Source organism: Cryptomeria japonica, chromosome 5 (assembly GCF_030272615.1).
Source record: "Cryptomeria japonica chromosome 5, Sugi_1.0, whole genome shotgun sequence".
NCBI classification, from domain to species: Eukaryota; Viridiplantae; Streptophyta; class Pinopsida; order Cupressales; family Cupressaceae; genus Cryptomeria; species Cryptomeria japonica.
This window is the reverse complement of record NC_081409.1, coordinates 99,506,360-99,528,155: the sequence shown is the minus strand read 5'-3', so window position 1 is coordinate 99,528,155 and position 21,796 is coordinate 99,506,360. Positions and strand designations below refer to the sequence as shown.

Sequence of the window (21,796 nt, the reverse complement as noted above, 5' to 3'; positions counted from 1 at the left end):
TAAATAGCATATTTACAAAAAATTGTTCTTGTTGTTACATAGCATGCTTACATGACTGTATCTTACTAAAACATTGACTTTAAAATATAGATAGAGAGTAAAGTCTCATGTAGTATATCTAAATGTATCTGAATCTGATTAGAGCAACAAAAGCACATATTAAATCAGGTCAAAGACTGCTTATGCATTTATAATTTCACTGTAGTGATCAAGGGTCCCCCATCCTAATGGGGGATCAATATCTGCAAACTCGATGTTGGATCTTCAACTTCAGCAGCATGGTCTTCAGTGTCATTAATGTGGACTCTGGCTTCTCCTTTTTCATCATCCCCTTTCTTGTGCTTTAGAGGAGACTCTTTGTCATAAGAGCAACACAAACACATATTGCATCAAGTCAAAGAGTGCTTAACATGTTCCATTTTTTTGTAAATTTGGCATCATTATTATGTAATGAAACATTCACAACCTGTACTTACCAAATTTGCAAAAGAAAACCTTCTGACCTTGGGAAGCATGCACAATGTTTGACAAAATGTGTAAGAGGACGAATGCATGATTTTGGTGAAAATTTAGAGGGGTTCTTACAAAGGTGGCTAAGATACAACCCTTTATGTATTCTTTTCAGTAATCGTTGAAATTTCATGCATATAGAATAAATATACAAGTTGTCTAGGCAAAAACAATACCACAAACAAATATATAATTCTGTTCGAGGATTTTGCTCATTTATTTCAACACCACGAACAAATATACAAATTTCCCCAATAGAGTTACTAGCAACACCGGCAACATATGCTGCACAAAGGGTTAACGGTACACCTATGCATTCTCAAAGCTCATTTGGCATGTATATATAATTACCAAAATGTGTTTGTCTATGGAGTATGACATCAGATCTTTTAAAATGCTAACTTTGTAGCTACCCCTAATGTGTAAGAAAATATATATCATATTCTCTGATAACTAAATGTTTTATTTTGGAATAATTTACACGTAGTTGATTACTGGTGTTAAATTGTGTATTTGAATTTAGCTTAATTCTATCTGTGGTCTTTGTAAATCGTGTTGATGTGTGTGCTTGGGTAAAGGAATTGGTTTACTTATGTGTCGTATATTCATTACTTAGACTGTTTGTCAAAGATATAATAGGTGTTCTCTGTATTTTCTCTATATTTTGCTACTCATTCTCTAATTAAATTTAAATCCATGTGTTTTATGTTATTCTACCTCAACAATTCTACTAGGCTATTTTTCTTGTGTTTATATGAAATGGCTGACCAGGTATTTATGTTGTTTTTTTTTACTTGCAGCATCATTTTAATGAAATGAAATACTAACCTAGGATTAATTAGGTAGTACATAGAATAATACTTCATATCATTTTTATGTTGGAAAGATTGTATCTTTTGAGATGAGACTATGTTGCTTATACCATGCACACTGTTACAGAGATCTTGCTCTTAGTTTTGTTTTGACGACTTAAGGGCCTTGTGATAACTGTCATTAACTCATTTCTGTGATTTTTTTGTTATTCTGAAAACTTTGACAACTTTACTGCTCTGAGACCCAAAAGTGTAAACTATGATGGAGATTCCATACAATAGTTTATCAACAATGATCTAAATGTAGAACATAAATGACTAGAGTTCTCTAAGCAATATTAACCTGAGAAACTGCTAGGAAATGAGAGTTAGCAATCACACAAATGATTACAACAGAGATTCACCCCATAGAGTTTGGAACCCAGGAAAAAAGTTCCATCAAAATGTCTTAACTCTTGAACATTCTATAGCAAAGCCTACATTGAAATTTCCTGTACCATCTTGAACATTCTGTAGCAACCCCATCGTCTAACTCTATTTGGAAACCTGTTCTTCCTTCATTGAAAGTATTTATTGAATTGTACACGTTGTTATAGAATCTGTCCAATTCTTTTACCAATCACTCCCAGTAGGCTACTGAGCTGCTCTAGCATTGAGCTACTTGTTTGTATGTTTGGAATGGATTTGTATCCAATTCTCCCTTAAGCCATTTTTATGCACCAACTTCTCCAGATCAGCTAGAAATTGAATCCTTGACCTCCCATAGGCAAACCCTGATAGTACCAGAAAATTTTGCACTTTTTTAAAGAAACGCATCATTTCGTGCTAACAAATGAGTAACGTACATTTAGATGCAATAATGCTAATAATTTCTAACAATGTAAAAAACGTCACAATTATAATTCAATCTACCTCAGAGTTCTGTGACTCGCGACGAGTCATGTGAGTCAGCAGGACGGGTGACCCCTGTCGGGTCACGGTGACCCTGACCCGGGATCGGACAGGTCAGGGGGCGTGACTTGCCTGACTCGCCGAGTGCGAGGGTCGTGAGCCGGCCGGTCTGCCACGGAGAATGGGTGGCTTTAAACTGCGATCTCTGGTTATTTCATGGACAGTCCATACCCACCAACAATGCTATTGAATCCTTAACTCACTGTCATACAGACTTGAATCGTATACCAACTGCTGCATCTAACAGCCTAATGGAGGACGATGCAGGGAGCACTTTTCACCCAAGTCTGAATCACCAGTTTTGCCTTTATTATTGTTACCTGTAGATTGTCTTTATGAGTCCTTACACTGTCTGGATAGTCCTTAGACTCTTCGGGTATTGCCATGGTTAATAAGCCTGCTCACTGAGATTGTCCTTTTGTCATCAAACATGGAGTCTAAACTTTCAGGTTTCATGTGTCTATAGATTATCCCAGCTTACTAATCACCTGTTAACTGTCATCTGAACTGTTACTCGTGAACTATTCACTTGTTTTTATGAACAATCCTTTGCTTGGTACTATAGAAAAAGAAGTTTGTTAGCAAGCAATCTTTGTTGATAGTCCTTGCATGATGAATGTTCCATTTAGTTTTTTTAGGCCTTTATGATCACTGGCTTGTACACAGTTTATGATTTTACATGGTTGAAGAGACTTGGAATATCCTTCATACAAATAATGGCATATAACAGATCTATCACCTTGATATTCTTGTATCCTCTGTAGTTACCTTCAATGTTTAGTCCAAGTCCTCTTATATTTTCATGCACTGTCAGGCGTGATTTAAAGAGACTTTGCTATCTATTAAAAGTGCTTTTTTCACTGTTTATTTATAAAGAACTGATCACTGCCATCTACATCCATAGATTGTTGACAAGTTCTGTCTGTCATCTAGGTTTGATGGGTGTTGAAGTTAGGCATAGAATAACTTCATCTTAAAAGAAAATACTAAGTTTTGATTTCCTTCTAGGGTTTGAGGAGTTTGGAACTTTGATGAGACAGGTACATCTTCATGATGATTGTCTGGGTTATTGACAAGTCTTATGACCAGCTTGCATTCATTCTTAAACATGTGGTAATATGACTCTGGTTAATCCTCCAAAAGAATGACTGCTGGTTTCATATCTTTATCAGAGGTCTGTCAATGATATATTACCTTTCAGATCTTACAACCATATCTTGTTGTCTACTTATCATAGAATTTAATAGAAACTTCTTTTTAACTGTCACCTGTAGATTTTCTCTTCACTGCTCTGTTCTACAGGTTTGGTTATGTAGTTAGATGTATCTGTCATTACCTTGGTCTAGGAGAGTAGTTTATAGTTTCTAGGGACATGTGAGTATTCATTTTAGTTTTAGCCCACTACTGTGTTTCTTGGGCTAGTTTTGAATTGCTGACCTCTCAGGTATGGCACAATGTATTTGAGTTCCAATAATTATTATATTTCTGGTTTTTGTTTATCAAAAAAATCACTTACATGGATTAACATAAAACTTGCATTCTAAAATACATTTACAATGTGACATTGTTAAGCTTGTTGGTTTTCATGGTGTTAGTCCTCTTCAATTTTATTTTTTGATTCATGCTTGTACATAACAATTTAGTTTTTGCTGCAATGAAATTAAATAACTTATGGTACTAATCATTAAATAAACCATGAGATATGAAATCGGGTATATAATTTTCAAAAAAGGGAATATTTTCCTAGTTATCAAGTCATTTATTATTACCTAAATCTACATCCTTATGTGTTGGGCTCAAGCTACCTATTATAACACCTTATTTTAACATGCAAAGATCTTTAGAAGGAAGAGTAAATTTCTTATTCAATAACGATCTTGTCACTGAATAATTTATAAGTAGAGATAGTAATGGGTTCAACAAGCTTTGAGCCTTCTTAGATAGGCGATAGGAATACATTCTTATTATAGTTTGATATGATAGTTTGTATCATGCCTTCATTATTCTATCTCGAATGTTGTTCAAGAGAAAGCATCCTTCTTTACATTGTATAGATAACAAAAGGCTTTGGTGATAGGATCTTAACAACTTCATAAATGTGTCTGTGCAGTTGTATATATATATGGTTTTTCATGTTTCACATGATACTTGGTAGACATTCTTTTTTAGATCAGATTTCATCTAGAGAACATAGGATACTTGTCCTCTTGCTCCAAGTGTGCCCTGATACTGTTAATGTAGATTGTTCCTTACCTGATTTCAGGAGTATTGGCTTTTGACTATTGACATGCTATTATTTATGTTTAATAATATAAGCATAGATACGATGAGGTCTACTTTAGAGTCTCACTACCCAAGCCTAAGAGAGCTTATTTCCAGTTTTGTGTATCTCACCTTAAAGCCATGTTTTCGAAGTTTCAAATTTCTTAAGCTATAACATATCTTGCACCTAAGAGTCATGTTCTCTTCAAAAAAAAGTAATACTCGAGTTATAAGTCATACTCTTATTGTTGATAGTACATGGTGCATTCAGGGAAATAACACATCATCATCATCTGAATATTCAGATGAGTGAGCAGCAAGACCTGCTCCAGGGACAAATGAATACTTAAACGAAATGATATATTGCACTTGCAATAGGTGCCAAAATAGGAAACTAAAGAAGCGGCGACTTGTTGGTATCCATAGATTGAACTATGGGGTTTATATAGAAGAGGTACACTATAATTAACAAATTATTATTCTTATAATAAATAAAGGTTCGCATTATTCAATACATTATTATTGATCATTTCAATTGGTTTTTTGATAAAAAGCCGCTTCCAGTTCACAATATTCCTGAAGAACCAACGGATGTCACCGATGATAGCCACTCTGAAGATGAAGAACAAGACACATTTATGGATGAAGCCACTTCACAGATAAATGAGGTTGGTGTTGATGAATTCATCAAAGACTTCTACACATCTTTTGAAGAAGTTATTGATTCCCCCCTATCTCAATTGGCTAGGATGCCTCTTTTTTCAAATGCAGATACTTCTATATTGGCAACACTTATGTTGTTGTTGAATTTGAAGGTTACACATGGATTGACAAATACATGCCTTACTGATATATTAAGGTAGCATTCGATATTCGTATAAATTAATGCTCCCGATATCTTAATTTTTTTTTAATAATGTGTATACTTATCTTATAAAAATCATATGTTGCGTCATGTAGGCTTTTGGCAAACAAAATACTTCCAAAGCACAATAAGCTGCCCCATTCACATAGAGAAGTATCTTCAGTAATGAAAGATATTGGAATGGAGTACAATACATATGATGCACGTCCAAATGACCATATATTGTACTATGGAAGGAATGCAAATTTGCTGCAATGCCCAGTGTGTCACATAGGTAGATATCGTCAAGATCAAGTATCCAAGAAGGTTCCTTATAAAGTACTACGATACATTCCACTAAAGCCAAGGTTCGAGAGGATGTTCAAATGCAAAGAGTTGGCAAAATATATGGATTATCATGCACATGGGAGGATCCAAGATGGTGTCATGCGTATGGCCATGGATAGCAAACATTGGAAAGAGATTTAGGAAAAATGGCCACATTTAAGAAATGAGCCAAGGAATGCAAGAATTTCTCTGGCAATGGATGGTGTAAATCCTTTTCGAGATCTTAGAACAACATATTCTGTTTGGCCAGTTGTAATTATTAACAACAATCTTCCCCCTTGGATGGCAATGAAAAAGGAGCATGCAATGTTAACTCTTATCATACCAGGTACTAGAATATATGAATGCAGTGATTTCTTGAAGATTATATTAAAATATTTTAATTCAGTTAAAACCCTGATAAAAAACTTTTTGTTTACTTAGGAAAGTATCAGGGAAAGGATATGGATGTGTACATGGAGCCCCTCATTGATGAGCTTCGTGAATTATGGGATGGTGTAAATATGCTTGATGTATCAAGACCTGTCAATGATAGAAACGTCCTCTTTCATGCTATGCTTATCTGGACAATTCATGATGCCCCGAGGCTCTCTATTTGTTGTGGCAATATATTGTAAATTACATTTGTAATTATTGTGTCCATTGTAACATTTAGTAAATGTGGTTTCCATTCTTATTGCAGGGCTACAAACAAAGGGGAAACATGGTTGTCCATCATGTGGGCAAAAATGTTGTATAGGCAGTCAAAGGATCTCAATAAAACTGTATATGATGAGTATAGACAATTCTTACCACAAAATCATCGCTATCGAGTGCGTGAGAAAAATAACTTCAATGGAAAGGAAGTGGAAATGAGGAAGCCAAGAAGGATGAACCCTGCTAGATGGAAAGCATTGTATGATAGAAAAGAAGTGGCAGACTTTCCACGAGGAATGAAAAGACTCTCTATTTTCTACAAATTAGACTATTATGAGAACTTGCCAATAGCTCAACTATTTGATACTATGCACATCGGGAAAAATGTGGCAAGAGTGCTTGTGGAAACATCTAAATGGAACCAACCTTGAAGCACAAATAAAGTTACGAAAGGATCTCCAAGTTGCCAATGTCATGCCGAACATGTGGTTGCATGAAAACAACTCATATAATCATGCTCCGCGGAATTTTACATCAAAGGAGAAAGAAAACATCATTGATACAATGAAAAGCATAAGATTTCCTTTTGGCTTTGGTGCAACATTAAAAAACTTATTCACAAGAGATGGATCAGAGTTCTCGGGCCTAAAAACACATGATTGGCACAATTGGATAAAGGTAATTTTGTAGTACATTTGATTTGTTGGAAACATAATTATAAATTTATATATCCTAGTGATAATATCAATTCATGTATATTTTTAACATTGTTATTTGATAATGGTCATGCAGTATGTGTTGCCTGCAGCAATACCAAGCACTTTTGATCGTGATGTTAGGTTAACTATTTACAAACTATCCAAATATTTGAGGTATTTTGAATCAATCATTCGTACTCTTCCATGACTTATAGTCTTGAAGTAATCATAACTCTTTATTGTAATACATGTTAATACTTGTAGGTGGGTCTCATCTAAAGAGATACATCCGGATGACTTGAAGTATTGGAAAATGAATGTTTCACTTTTGATGTGTGATATTCAAATGTGCTTCCCTCCAAGCTTTTTTAATTCTCAAGAGTACTACCTTTTACACCTAGTAGAAGAGATTGAACAGTATGGTCCTATTCATATTCGAACAATGTGGCTTGTGGAGAGATATATGAAGGTTTTAAAACAATTTGTTAGGCAAAAGGCTTGTCCAGAAGGGTCCATGGTTGAGGGGCACATGGTTTTCCAATCAATGGTTCATTTGAGTGAGTACTTACCTCAATTGCATCTCGAAGCTCTGTGATTATGGAATTATAACCAACCTCAATCATTTGAAGGAGAAAAATTAGAGGGTCAAGGGACTTCAAAGGGGATAAAAGGTATACAAAAATGTTGGAAGTAGTTGTTTTTATCTTAAATTTTATAATACATGCTTTTAAATAATTATTAATTCATTGAACAATTCTATTTTCTTCATATATGCTATAAGGAGTGGGAAGCATTATATTTGTATGTTACATACAATTCTGACTTTATGTTGGAATGGATGGAGAAGGATGGAGAAGTACACTGAACAAAAGAAAGTAGAGGATGAAAAGGCATGGGCCAATATATATAATATACATGGTCAAAACACTGTTCGAGGATTGCCTGCAAGCCATAAAAAAAAATGGCCAGAGAGATGCTCATGGAATTGGCTAAAGACTAATATTGAACACGAGGCAACAAAAGGGAGAAATAGAGTGACACAACAACTGGATTTCGTGAAAGGATCTATAAATGGGGAGGTGATACATATATAGTAACATATTGGAGATATTTAATAAATTATCTTTTAACTTTTGTATTCTCAAATCTAATTATCTAATATTTATATGAAATTAGGTAACATATTACAAAGGAATGTGGAATTTTGGTCATCACTTTCGCATCAAAAAGGTTGATGAAAAGAGACAAACTTATGATTGTGGAGTTTCAACATCATTTGAGGTAGAATGCCGTTCACATGCAATGATAGACAACCAATCACAAGCACACTTCGCTATTATGGAGTGCTGGAGGATATTATAGAGCTTGATTTTATGTCTTTCAAGAAAGTTATTTTTCATGTTGAATGGTACAAGCTTATCAAAGTGGGTGAAGAAAAAACTATCTTTATGCACAACAATGGATTCCATATAATCAATACATCTAGGTTTGAAGCCACTTCTGAACCTTATGTGTTTCCAAACCAATGTGACCAAATATTTCTCATTCCAAATTTAGAACCACCTCGTTGGTCATTTGTTATTGATTATGATCCAAGAGGACGAAGAGTAACATATGTTGAAGACAATGAAGAAGATGCAGAATTCCTCCCTGATGATGAAAATAGCGTAGATGGAGATGATGAAAATTTTATTGTCAATGATGCGTATGACCAGGATGAAGATCATGATGAGTTTATTGAAGTGTTCGAAGGACATGAGCAACCACATGAGCATCAAGTCCATGAAGATGATGAATTTATTGATTTTCCTTTGCCTATGGTTGAAAGTGATGAAGACCATGAAAACACTAGTATTAATTTATTTGTAGATTTAGGGCCCATTAATGATGGGGTATTTATGCCATCAAATGATGAAATTTCATCTAAGGATGACATTATTTGATCACCATGATCACTTTAAGGGGTTTTGGATATATGCACTGCGACAGGGATACTGTAGCTACACTTTTGGCATGATATTCATCAATACAATGAATATTCTTTTTGTTGTAAAGTTTCTATGCTTGATTATATTCATTGTTCCTATGATCACTGCTTTTAGAGAAATTATTGTGCTTATTGGATTGAAATCATAGATCTCAAGGACAAAAACCTTTCTAATTCTTTGTGAAAAATGCATGTGACTGTCTCTATGACTTTAGGACTGTGATTTCCTTTGTATTTTTCTTTTCTATTAATGCTTTGGAGATGACTGTAGCCTGTGACCCTTTGACTATCAAAAGAACTAAGACTAATGGCTTGTTATTGACATGGTGTCCACTATTTCTTTTGTGTATTTTCAATATGGTTGGCAGTGAAAATCTTCTTTGATGATTTAACTGATCTCTTCTTTTATTTCAATCTCTATCTATGAAGTCTCTTAGCTGTCTCATGGTGTTCCTCTAACATGATAGCACCGCTCGTCTGATGCAAATATTGTCATGTCATTACTGAATACTCTTTTGAGTTTTTTGTGAATTCGTATGCATCTTTTATTGACTGTGATAATGCTCTCCCCTTTGTCTTTTTCACTGTGAGTCCTTGATGCATGTGGTGTTCTGAGTGTCTTCGGGGTTGTACACATGCTTATTGTAACTGTAAATCAATGTCAACTCATGCTTTTAGCACTTTCCAAACCTGATAATGATGCAACAACACCAGTCTGATCTCTATGTCTTTGATTGCTACACTATGACTTATATGGTTCTTAGTTTGATCTCTGAGTATCTAAAGTCTTTTTGTAATTAAAACACTTTCTATTGGTGACCTTTATTATCTTTTTTGGGTCATGTGATGGTCTTTGCTTTCTATGATAAATCATTCTCAATTTGAGCTTAGCTTTTATTAAAAATATATAATCAATTAAAAAAATAAAATAAACAATGGGTATTAAAGCAATGAGTTTAGAATATAAAGGAGAACATTACAAAGTCCAAACAAAATTGTGCAAATCTGATGACTCCAAAAAAAAAATCTGGATCCTATATAAGTAACATTGCTCAAACATGTACATCCAATAGTGAGCATATAAGGAAATCCAACAACATGAACTTATCACAATAATAAACATTTGGACTACGAAGAGAGTACAATGAAAAGAAGGTTTATGTTGTCTACACACTGAAGATTTACTCCAATTACATATCATGGTGCAGCAACAAATGTAATGTTTCATCCATTGCTCGAAATATCCACCAAGTATATTAAAACAGTAAATTTAAGACATTACCAGTTTGTTCATTATTTTGGCCTCCTACAATTTTGAACAGTGTTCCATAGAGTGACAAGCCACTACAGGACTGTCAGCCATTCTTATATTTCCTTCTCCTCAGAAATTTTTTATTATTTATTAGTTCAAGGTTCTTGGAAGTAGAGGAGTAACACTCTTAATTTTTATGGTAATTTATTAGATAAATTCTTTACTAATTAAATATGAGCCACTACTACGAATTATACCAAACTGAATTTCCCATCAACCATTTTGTAGATGTTCTTGATTTTAAAATTTCGCTCATTTTTTACTGAATTGTTAGATCCAACAAAATTCCACCATTTCCTACCTCGATGTCAAGCAAGGTCAGAAATTAAAAATGACGAATCAATTCACCCCAAGAAGAGAATAAAAAACAATCCAATGTGAGAAACATATCAATGAAAGATAAACACGGATTTGTTTAACTGAAAAACAAATGAAAATGAGGCATACGTGTGAGTAGATTGTGATGTTTGTAAGTGATTGGATTTGACTTGTTTTTCATCTCTGCAGATTTTGCACGTGCTACTTTAAATACGTGGCACCTTGGAAAATAAGGCCTCTGATTTTTTGAGAGACAAGTTGAAAAAGTCATGATTATGGTCTGCTAAAATGATAATTAATGTTGTAGAGATTAAAATATACAAGATGCCGCCACCCAAACTTGAACTGGAGACCTTCAGTGTGTTAGACTGACGTGATAACCAACTACAACACGGCGTGTTGAAAAAGTCATGCTTTTTGTTGAGGTGTTCAAAGTGACCCCAAAAATGTTAGACTTATAATTGTACATTAAATCATCTTTTATTGATACATTGATGTAATATCACATGGTTTTTTAATTTTTAGTCTAAGGATTACATTTAATTCAATTATCAAGTATTCATGATCAAAAAGTCACAATTACTTGTACTTTAATATTGAAAAATTTTCAGCATTAAATTGACATTGCTATTAATAGGAACCACTATGGTTTTATGACTGTCATATTTCCTTATGGCTGCAACATCACTATTTTCCACTTATCCCTACTCTGAAAGTTTGCTTTCTTTTGTTACCATTCATTTGTTCAGGAGGAGGGATGGTGCCTTTTCTTACAAGATTTTTTTTAATGCTTCATAAGGCTGTATTATTTCTGCCTCTTTCATATCTAGCTATGACTACCATGCACATTAACTTTTATTATTCAAAGGTTGTGACTACTGTAGCTTTGTCCTGCACTTATGCCTCCATAATGTGTATATTGCTTTGTAAACAGGGGAGCTATACATTTTAAATCTAAGACCTTAGCTTTTACATTTCAAAGCATTGGTTAGGTGTGTTTGTTTTTCAAAATTTCAATTCAGAATGCTTGTAGGGTGACAATGTTTGACATGGATCTTTTGAAGGTAATTACCATTGTTCTTTGTTCTCTTTAGAAGTTCCTTGAACAAACCATTGGGCGGTTTATGATTTTCAAGGCTTTAAGGTAGAATCCTTCTTGGTAGACCATATTTTACATATATCTTTTGTTTATATGGTCTATTTATGTTTTTCTATGATCGTTTAATATGGATAAGGATAGAAGAGCACCCAAAATCTACATATATGATCTCATAGCATTCTGCCATGGATTATGACTGTAATTATGATTGTTTTTTTCTATATTTTTAAATTTTTTAGAGTATACAAAACTTTTGCTAGTGGCCATGGGTGTTATACGCAATATGTTCTCTAATCAATATTTTCTTATTTTTATGTTATTTTGTGTTTTTTTAAGAATGTGGCCATGGATGCTACCAATTCTGGTATGGGGGATCCTCCGACCTTAAATGCTTCGATTGATATGTTAAAAAATGGACAAGGGCAATAAATTACTATGATGGTGCATGAGGTAAGCTTGAAATTTGTCTTTTATATGCTAAATTATCGTATGTTCCTTATTATATTATGCTAATTTGTGTTTGTGGAATGCAGGCCATCTCAAAAGTAACTCCATCGAGCATGAATCTTGTTGGCATGAAGGATCCAGTTGTGCCCTCCAATTCATCTAATGTTATGCTAGAGGTAAGATTCAATCATATGTTTGTGTGGGTTTGATTACATTATTGTCACCTATTATACCATCCTAATATTTATATTTGTGCCTCATAGGATATTTCAAGGATTACTCCAACAAACACTAATGTTCCTGATGTGGGTTCAGTTAGAATTCTCCCACCGACAACCAGACAAGTTTCCTTGAGGAGTCTCATAGATTCACAATCAAGAATACTAAGGCTCCTGCCAGATACTCCAGAAAATTTTCCACTCAGACAAGAAATAATTGTACAAATTCAGTTATGGGAAAGGGAATTGTTGGAGAGTGCAGGGCCTACCTCAGATGAACAGGTAAAATTAATTATAGATTTTCATTTTCATAATTTTATGATCAATGATTTTTAATTGTGTTTTATTTTCTTTAAACACTATGATTAGAACTTTATTATGATTGGTCATTAGCCTTTACTCAATGGTTGTCCTCTTCATTTGTAGGACTGTAGATACTTTGGTCACTACAACTTAAGATGAATTGTCTCTATTACATGTGCATTAATATCCTCTAGATACTTCTTCGTAGGTATCAATCACAAAGATGGAACAAACATAATCAGAACTATGAATGTTTGCGCTCCAATCCCAATCAAAACAAACAAAATCAGAACTATGGATATTGTCAAACAATCTTTCTCTTTATTGTCTTACCTTCATTCTTGTTGACTGTTGCAACTTGAACAGTGATGTATCCAAGACTGTCTTGGATCATCTTCATACTACTGGCTGCTTAGAAATAGTTTCATATTTTGGTTGGGTTTTTGACAATTTCACAATGTCACTGTAAATACAGGAAATAAATGACAAAGTGATTGATGCACCTATAGGAGAATCTACCTCAACCCCTAAGACTACAACAATATCCTCAGTGACTACAAAAGGAACGCAAGAAGTTACAATCTTGCTCACCTCAGAAGGAAATGTCTTGAAGGATGAAGTGGGGTTAAAATTCTTTCACTTTATTTTTCATCGTGCAGAACAATGATTTGGAAATACAATTCAAATGGATTGGAGGAAGCAATCCAATTCTCAGAAAGAGGAATTCTTTAAAGACGTCATAACAGCATTTGGAAATCCTGGTTTTAATAAGGATATCATTCTTGATATTGCACAGAAATACATGCACTCTAAACGAGACAATTTAAGGTCGAAGCTGACAAAAGACTTGAGATATCCACATCCAACTTGGATTACAGACCAAGTGACATGGGATGAACTTATGAAAGATGCCAAATTTAAGAGGAAATCCCACAATGATCCAAACTATAGGCCATCTACACAAGGAGGATCTAAAAGACGCCTTCGAGATACAACAAAAGCAACCCAAGCTAGGGTGTCAAGTATTGGATCCCATAAATTAGGATCTGGTGGGTACAATAGCATTCGTGGTGGTTTGGTAAGTGAATATTTTCATCTACTATATTTTCTATTTCAAAAAAAGCCATGTCAAACTTCTCAGTTAATTGTATCTTATGATTAATCATACCTTATAAATTTGGTTATGTCTGTATATGTAGGTTCACCAATTTCAAAAGGAAGCTTCAAAGGACGACCTAAAATATGCCTTATTACATGGTTCCCAAGGCCTATGACAACATTTGGTAGATCGAGGGGAGATTTTAGTGAATGGTCATGAATCTAAGGTAAGTTCTTTATAATATCATATGACTTATGCAATAATTTAACTAGAGGTATTAGGTTATTTAAATAAGTTAAATTGTTTTGTGTATAGGAAGCCCAACAATCAAACTCATCAGGTAGTGAGCATGAAGAGGAGCTAGAGGATCATGATGAATTGTTTGTTGCACACAATGATTCGATTGTCATTCCTGAAACTCGGCAGGAAACCATCCTTGAATTTCAACAAGTGGGAGACAACCATATTGAGGAGGGTGTTCAATGTGATGAACTATCCACACCCACAATCAGAAAAGTGCCTCGTAAAAAGAGGACACAAAGCAAGAGGATGGATAGAAACAAATGAACAAAGGACATATTTGCTTCCTATCATTGTTCAATTTTCATTTCTATTGTAAACCTAATTTATATATCATCATATTTGTTTAATTAATACTTATGAATTTATTTACTCTCAAGCTCTGCCTTAAGAACATGTGGTGTTGACTGTTTCTTAAATAATTATCAATTTTGATCAGGAAAGTAAGTCTGTTGCTGCATTCCATATTCTCTACAAAAATTAATTTTTTGTCTCAAAAAATTATCGCTTCTTTGCTTGTGAAAATTGGCCTTTGAGTTATCTTTCATTATTTTTAGAAGTTGATAGTGCTTTGTTCTTATTCCCAAAATCACACAGTTATAACTTATACCTCTGGAAAACTCCATGACATCAATGACTGAATTTCAGATTATCAGTTGATGCATGAGTTAAGATAATCATATGATACAATTTAGGTCAAAGTGCTACCTAATTAGCCATGGTTTGATGAAGACAATAGTAGATAATTCATCTCTTGTTTGGATGAGTATCGGCTACTGTGCACCCACATGAAGTGTTTCATCCTTCACTACAATCAGCTTGTATATCTTAGGATGCTCTATTGTTAAAATATCTTTCGCTTCTTTCATCTTCCAATTTATGATTTTGAAGCATGGAATGATTTCATTGTATTAAATCATAGAATGTGATCTAAAATATTGATCTGAAAATGAAAAAATGTTCAGAATGTTAAAAAATTCATACTTTCAATACTGAATCATTTTCTCTAAGTTATATTCTTCTAGTTTAAGATTTGTGTTCTTACACAATGGCTTGGACAATAATTGAAATATGTCGATCTGTTTGTTACTCATAACTGTCAGAGTCCTGCTATCTATGCTCTTCATCTTTAATGACTGTATTTGAAGATGTCCTATTCACTATTTTAGTCTTTTCTTGTGTTTTGGACTATTTGATAGTGAATGATATTACTGTTATTTCCCATTATTTCTATCTTGTTCCACTGCCTTTTCCTTTATGAAGACTGTTCTTTATCAGAACCATGTCTTTATTAGCCTATCATCATGTCATATATGTCATAGATTTGTTATTCTCTTATGTTTGCATGAAATCGTTGGAGGTTCATTGCCTAGGAAACACTGTCATCTCTCATGTTTCCGTCACAAACTGTCATTGTGTGTAGAAGTTTGACATGTATCTTTCTTAAGCCCTTCATGAATGTTACATTTTTATGCATTGTCTTTTGCTTCAGGACTGGCCTTTCATATTGGGACTGTCCTAAGTTTCTACAACCAATCAGTATTATAGGCAACCATAAATGTATGGTTTTTTTTTATATGCGACTAAGTAAATAATTTCCACAAAGAAGAGTTGCAACAAATTCAAAAAAAAATTAAAAAGGGCATTTCATTTTCCTTATATTAGCACAATCAAAGAAGCTTTTGTGGAGAGAAGACTTTCACATGATATAAAAAAAAATGCAACACGATCAATATACAGTGTTCAATCGGTTTGAAGTTCATAATGCATATTGACATAACCACTAATGATACCACACACTCAGAAGGCAAGGACACACATTGATAAATTATAACTTTCTGTACATAAGCGGTGATAACAGAGATTAATCTATGATAAAAACAGAACAATTATCAATTCTGTGACTGTCAAATCTGTGAGTAACTATTATTATATGATTTGTTGTGGTGCAGCAGGGTTGAACTATATTGTTGAGCAAAAAATTCAATGTAGGCCTGCTTAAACTGGGTTTTATAAGATTTCCCGCATTCAATTCACAATGCAGCTATGGGTACAAATGATTATATGACTTAAATGCTGCACTGACTACAATTGATTTAGTGACTTCAGGTAGGATTAGGTTGTGGGTTTAAGCATATGTAGGATTGGGCCATTTTTGTAATTTGAGATGCCCAGCCAATTGAGACCCCATATGTGCACCTGTTACTGGACCTGCAGAGAACTGAACGTGTGACCAATAGTTTGGCAAATGTGAGTCATTTTAGCGAGGGATGCTTGGTACATGGTAGAGAAAATTTGGCCTAGAATGGCAAGGAGCTGAGACTTTTTTCCCAAAACAGTGTAATGATGAACTCCATTGTATACTTCAAGCTACAGATGTTGCCTTTTGGAAACATGGATATGTTAGATTGTTACCAATGTGAATGCGTCTTGTGGTCAGTGATTCAGGTTATGGATCTTGTCACAAGAGCTGTTGCATATGATGTGATTATGAAAATGGTAGCAAAATGAGGGGTTTTGAGAAGATCGGTTTCCTTGCAGCAGTTTCTATTATAAATTAAAATAAAACTTAGAAATGAGGTTGAAACCGAGAGCTGTTTATTCAAAAACAGCATGGACAACAATGCAGCAGTCCTTTATTTTGAAGGTTGGTGTGCTTTGGTTGGCTTGTAGATGCTTATTTACTGCGGGGACTGTAGCCATGGTAAGTTGCCTTGTTTTTCACTTTACAGAATTGAGAATGGTTGATCTTATTTCGTAGTATTTCTTCTTGAGAAATTTGCTATTAAAAATTTGCTGTCTAAAGACTGTAATTTCTCTTTTTAAGTAATAAGAATATTAATACTTTTGTTTGAAAGATATTTTTAAATATATTGTTAAGATTTTGTCATGTTTGTTGAATGTGATTCTACTATTCTGTGATATTCATATTTTCTATTAGGTTTTTTTGACTGTGTATGCAATAGTATTTTTAATGACTAGTTATGCCTTTGTTATGATTCATGATGGGCTTTGTACCTTAACAGTTCTGGCTCTCTATTTCTATCTATTTCTATCTTCTTGGCTCATGGTAATCCTTCATGCTATGTTTATCACCATTAGGACTATCACACAACTTAAGGTTGCTATGAGATATTCAGAGACTACAAATGGATGTTTTAAGTTCATGGCTGCTCTGTCTTGTCACTTGTCATTATTCACTGGTTTTTCATTTTTTGAGCTCTTTGGACTGTCATAAACTTTTGACAATTCTATTGTTTATTTTTTTAATACCTTTTTTAATATTGTCTCTAGAGAGACAATAGTTGAGATCTAAAGACATATCGTCTCTCGAGAGACAATATGATTTTAAGCCCAACTATTGTCTCTAGAGACAATATGTCTTTAAATCCCAACTTAAGTGAATTGTCTCTACAAAGACAAAAACACTTTTGTTTTAAATTGTCTTTATAGAGACAATTTTTAAAGACGATAATTTAAGACACTCGATTAAAGACGATATTTAAGACAATACTAAACATTTTTTTTGTCTCAAGTTTTGACAATTTCCTCAAAAATTGGCTTAAATATTGTCTTAAAACACCCCTCTATGTAGTAGTGACTGTACTCGTCTATGTCTGAACGGTCACCATCACTATATTAAAAAGCCGTGAGATTTGACAAAACAACATGGTTATAGAAGAAAACGCATGATACTATTGATAACTATAATAAAGAAAGACGCGAAATACCTGTACAATCTGTGCCATTCAAGTAACCATTTCCTTCATATCGAGGAAGGCATCTACATACGTGTCCTTTTCCTGAAGGGGATTCTATGCATTATGCGTTACTGGAGCAAGAACAATTGTGAAGGCCGATACCCCAGTTAAGGCGGAGAACGTTTGATTTATTGCCGAGGATCTTGAAGGCATCGCTTGATTGTAAGATCATATAAATACATTACATGATTCCTCAGTATATACAGATCTTAAAAACTTTTAAGAGATTTGGCTGATATATTACATTTGAAAACTCAGTAACTAATAAAAGTTACTAAACAAGATGTGCAGTATTTTGGAAGGAATCGCATATTTCAACATTGATGCAAAGGGTCATCTTCTCAATCCATAATCTGAATCATTACATACCTTCCAAAAATACATGCAATCGGAAAGGAAGATCATCCAATGTGTAAAGGCAGAGAGATAAGGTTATCAGCAAACAAAACCAAAGCATAGATAAGAACCCTTATACGGAATACAGATGATACGTTTTCATTTAACTCTGATAATATGTACAAAGACTGGAAAAATAATTCTCCTCTCTATTCCCCTTTACTCGTTACCAATCTTCAGCTTAATAGCCCTCTCTTTGCTAACCAAGAGACTTAGTTCTAATAGGACTCTATCTATTTTTAGTATCCACGTTCCTGAGCCAGTTAAAGCTATTTCTAAACAGAGAAAATAAAATTGTAATACCTCCTATTTCTGAGGAATAAGTTTGGAGTACAACTTCCTAATTCTCAGGAGTCAGTTTGCATTAAACATAGACTAGAAATGCTCCGCTTAGATGTCAACCTGTTGAGGCAGGGTCGACATCTCAATCAGTGCAGTGAATGGTTCCTCCGACGGACTCCCAACTGCAGATGGAAAAGTGTAACTCCTGAATTCATATGAAGTTTGTGGTGCTTTTCTGGAAATTGTTGTCTGCTCAAATATAGCAGTGTCACAGTTCACATTGTCATGGAATTTTGTTTTTCTTGTCCCACCTCTTATCCAGAAAAGTTCCTCGACAACCTCTTTCATCAATGGCCTTTTCCTCCTTTCCAAATGAAGGCATTCTCTTGCTAACCTTCCCATATCTTTCATCTGCTGGAGGTTTTTCTCCTCCAATACTTTGCTGTCCAAGATTTCTGTGAGGCGGTTGTTATTAAATCTGGATAGGAAAAGATTAGATAAATTCCACTCGTCACTGACTCTTTCTATGGAGATGGGTTCCAGAGATGTTAAAAGCTCAACCAGAACTACACCAAAACTGTATACATCGCTTTTCTCAGTGAGTTGATATGTTTGAAAGTACTCAGGATCTAAGTAACCTCTTGTGCCCATTATATTAGTGGTGAGATGTGTCTTATTGGAAGCGCAGATGAGACGAGAAATCCCGAAGTCTGCAAGTTTGGGAGAGAGCCTCTCATTCAGAAGAATGTTAGATGATTTTACATCCCGGTGGAAAATGGGTTGAGATGCTCCAGAATGTAGATATGCCAAAGCCTCTGCTGTCTGGATTGCAATCTGCACACGTGAAGTCCATGGCAAAGAACTCTCCTCCGAGTGTAAATGTTCAAACAGAGTTCCATTTGGAACGAATTCAGATACCAACAATGGAAATTTAGTATGGATGCAGCAGCCTAACAATTTCACTATGTTTCTGTGATTTATTTGGGAGAGAATTGAAACTTCGTTAAGAAACTCATGGTCATCCTCTAGATTCAAAGCTTGCTTGGATTTTTTAATGGCCACGAGAGTACCATCCCATAGAATGCCTTTAAACACAGTTCCGAAGCCGCCACTTCCCAACACCATTTCATTTGAATAATTATTAGAAGCTCTTGCCAATTCTTTGGCAGAAAACATTCTCAAGTTTTCTCTGCCCACTCTGGAAGCGATTTGTTGTTGCAACTGCTGAAAATACTTGGCCTCCACAAGTTTCAAGTGGCGTTTTTTAAGCCACCAAACCACAATAGATGCTGCTAAGCAGACAACCACAAACGAAGAGACAGATCCTGTGTATTTTACCAGACCACACGTTAAAATAAAATTATAGTTAGATTATACCTATTTTCGAATATCTTGAAGGCAAACAAATAATATTCCATTACCTATGATGGCAGGAAACACGGCACGATTTGAACTTGTGTACATGCATCTTGTCCCATTTCGAAAGCCATCTCCTACATAGCCCTTTGCACACGAACAGCTGTAAGAACCTACTGAATTCAGGCATATTCCTCCTCCCTCTGCTCCAACGCACATATTCGGCTTCTTATCAGTGCACTCATTTATGTCTGAAACAGTCATCATCACTATGATTAAAAGCCTTGAAATTTGAGAAACAACATATGATACATATTAATTGCAGTTATAATTAGGAAATACACGGAGGTTATACCTGTACAATCTGTGCCGTTGAAGTAACCATTTCCTTCATATCCAGGAAGACATCTGCATACGTATCCTTTTCCGGAAGGGGAGTCAATGCATTCAGCTTTGGAAGAGCAAGAATAATTGGCAGTTTCTTTAGCCATGGAACAATTCTCAAGGCCGATCCCCCAGTTAAGGCGTAGACCATAAGAACCGTGCCTTCCTTTCCCAAAAAATCGATTGGATTTGTTGCCGAGAATCTTGAAGGTGGAGGGGTCGAATATGGTGGAGAAACCACACGCGTTATAAGATTTGTTGGTAGCAGAATCGAGCAAAGGAAACAGACCTCCGCCAGTGAAATTTATCGACTGCCGATTATTTGGAAGGTTAATTTCGCAACAACCGTAGCGGCAGTATGGTCGATCATTTTGAGAGTCACATTTTGCTACGCAGCCCACCTTTCCCAAACCCCCAAAACTGTAGGTACCGAATGCATTGCAGCCGACAACAAGGAACCTACTGGAGTTTGAAATAGTGAAAGGTCCATCTGAAGGTAGATCATAGTAGCTTGCTCCACTGCTATTTGCTTTACACGATGTGGCATAGATCTTAAAAGAGTTTATGACAAGGTAACCCGTATAATCGATCTCCAGAATAGTGTCATAGGGATTAGCATTTCCAACACCGGTTCCATAAAGGAAGGGAGCCAACCAGGGTATACCAATATCTTTGTCCTCGCAAGTGATCTGAAAACCAGGGTATCCACAAGCATCATTGTTAATCCAGAAAGGGTAACTTATCTTCATTGACCCACACATTTCAGGATCACATTTTGCAGCAGTAAAGCTCACCAAACAGAAACAAATTACAAAGCGAACCAAAACTCCACGATGCATCTGCGTTTGCATCAACATTTTTGTTTGAATCCTCCCATCAACAAAAAGACATTAACTATTCTTCAAAACGACTCTATTCTAAACGGACTTCATAGCAGACTTTGCGAAATACTTGCTATGGTGCAGATTATTCTTCAGATGACTTTTTCCGAGAATAATTATGTATGATTGAAAATGAATCTTTCGAAAACCGTGAAAGGAAAAACATAATGTAAAGAAAATCATAATTAAAGTATTTTTATTAATTAGAAATCGATATTCTTATTGGATTATAAATAGATATTAATATTTTTATCTTTATATAGCGAATTATAATATTTTCATAATAATTTTATATCAAAGTCAATTTTTGCAAATGCTTCTCGATTTTGAAAACATAAATTCTTGATAGCAAAGTAGTTTTTTGAACTGAAGGAGAGCAGATATAGAACTAGAAACAATTTATATTAAAGAAGCCAAACTAATACAACATTATCATTTGAGCTTGTGGAGTTGGACTCATCAAGGAGTGCAGATCAATTATAAACTCATTCATTATATGGAATTTTGAGTGACGTGGTGGGGAGAAAATATTTATTATGAATAATGGCTAGGTCAAAAGAGTAGGTGCAAAATCAATTCAAATCTTTTTGTG

General features: G+C 34.7%; 2 protein-coding genes across 4 annotated transcripts; one reads left to right on the top strand and one right to left on the bottom strand.

Moving 5' to 3' along the window:
* Positions 1 to 5,249: 5,249 nt before the first annotated feature.
* Positions 5,250 to 14,519, top strand: LOC131067701 (uncharacterized). Of its 3 annotated transcripts, XM_059221273.1 has the most exons (8): positions 5,250 to 5,394; positions 5,496 to 6,055; positions 6,151 to 7,041; positions 12,311 to 12,400; positions 12,488 to 12,724; positions 13,221 to 13,823; positions 13,945 to 14,070; positions 14,160 to 14,519. In XM_059221273.1, the coding sequence occupies exons 3-6, from the start codon at positions 6,748 to 6,750 to the stop codon at positions 13,410 to 13,412; spliced, it is 813 nt and encodes a 270-aa protein (XP_059077256.1). In that variant the 5' UTR covers positions 5,250 to 5,394; positions 5,496 to 6,055; positions 6,151 to 6,747; the 3' UTR covers positions 13,413 to 13,823; positions 13,945 to 14,070; positions 14,160 to 14,519. The 3 variants fall into 3 exon arrangements, 2 of the variants coding, with proteins under 2 accessions (XP_059077256.1, XP_059077257.1); XR_009372548.1 differs by lacking the exons at positions 5,250 to 5,394; positions 5,496 to 6,055; positions 6,151 to 7,041 and adding exons at positions 7,076 to 7,235; positions 12,114 to 12,227; XM_059221274.1 differs by lacking the exons at positions 5,250 to 5,394; positions 5,496 to 6,055; positions 6,151 to 7,041 and adding an exon at positions 12,108 to 12,227.
* Positions 14,520 to 17,963: 3,444 nt separating this feature from the next.
* On the bottom strand, positions 17,964 to 21,425 carry LOC131067712 (wall-associated receptor kinase 2). The gene is made up of 3 exons (XM_058002833.2): positions 20,295 to 21,425; positions 20,005 to 20,190; positions 17,964 to 19,908 (listed from the first exon to the last, which is right to left on the bottom strand). The coding sequence occupies exons 1-3, from the start codon at positions 21,178 to 21,180 to the stop codon at positions 18,692 to 18,694; spliced, it is 2,289 nt and encodes a 762-aa protein (XP_057858816.1). The 5' UTR covers positions 21,181 to 21,425; the 3' UTR covers positions 17,964 to 18,691.
* Positions 21,426 to 21,796: the final 371 nt, after the last annotated feature.

Coding starts and splice junctions, on each gene's coding strand:
- LOC131067701 (XM_059221273.1), top strand. CDS start 6,748: ATGTGGCAAGAGTGCTTGTGGAAACATCTAAATGGAACCAACCTTGAA. Junction 12,401..12,487: donor CATCTAATGTTATGCTAGAG/GTAAGATTCAAT, acceptor TGTGCCTCATAG/GATATTTCAAGGATTACTCC. Junction 12,725..13,220: donor GGCCTACCTCAGATGAACAG/GTAAAATTAATT, acceptor CTGTAAATACAG/GAAATAAATGACAAAGTGAT.
- LOC131067712 (XM_058002833.2), bottom strand. CDS start 21,180: ATGTTGATGCAAACGCAGATGCATCGTGGAGTTTTGGTTCGCTTTGTA. Junction 20,191..20,294: donor CAACGGCACAGATTGTACAG/GTATAACCTCCG, acceptor TGACTGTTTCAG/ACATAAATGAGTGCACTGAT. Junction 19,909..20,004: donor CGTGTTTCCTGCCATCATAG/GTAATGGAATAT, acceptor TAAAATACACAG/GATCTGTCTCTTCGTTTGTG.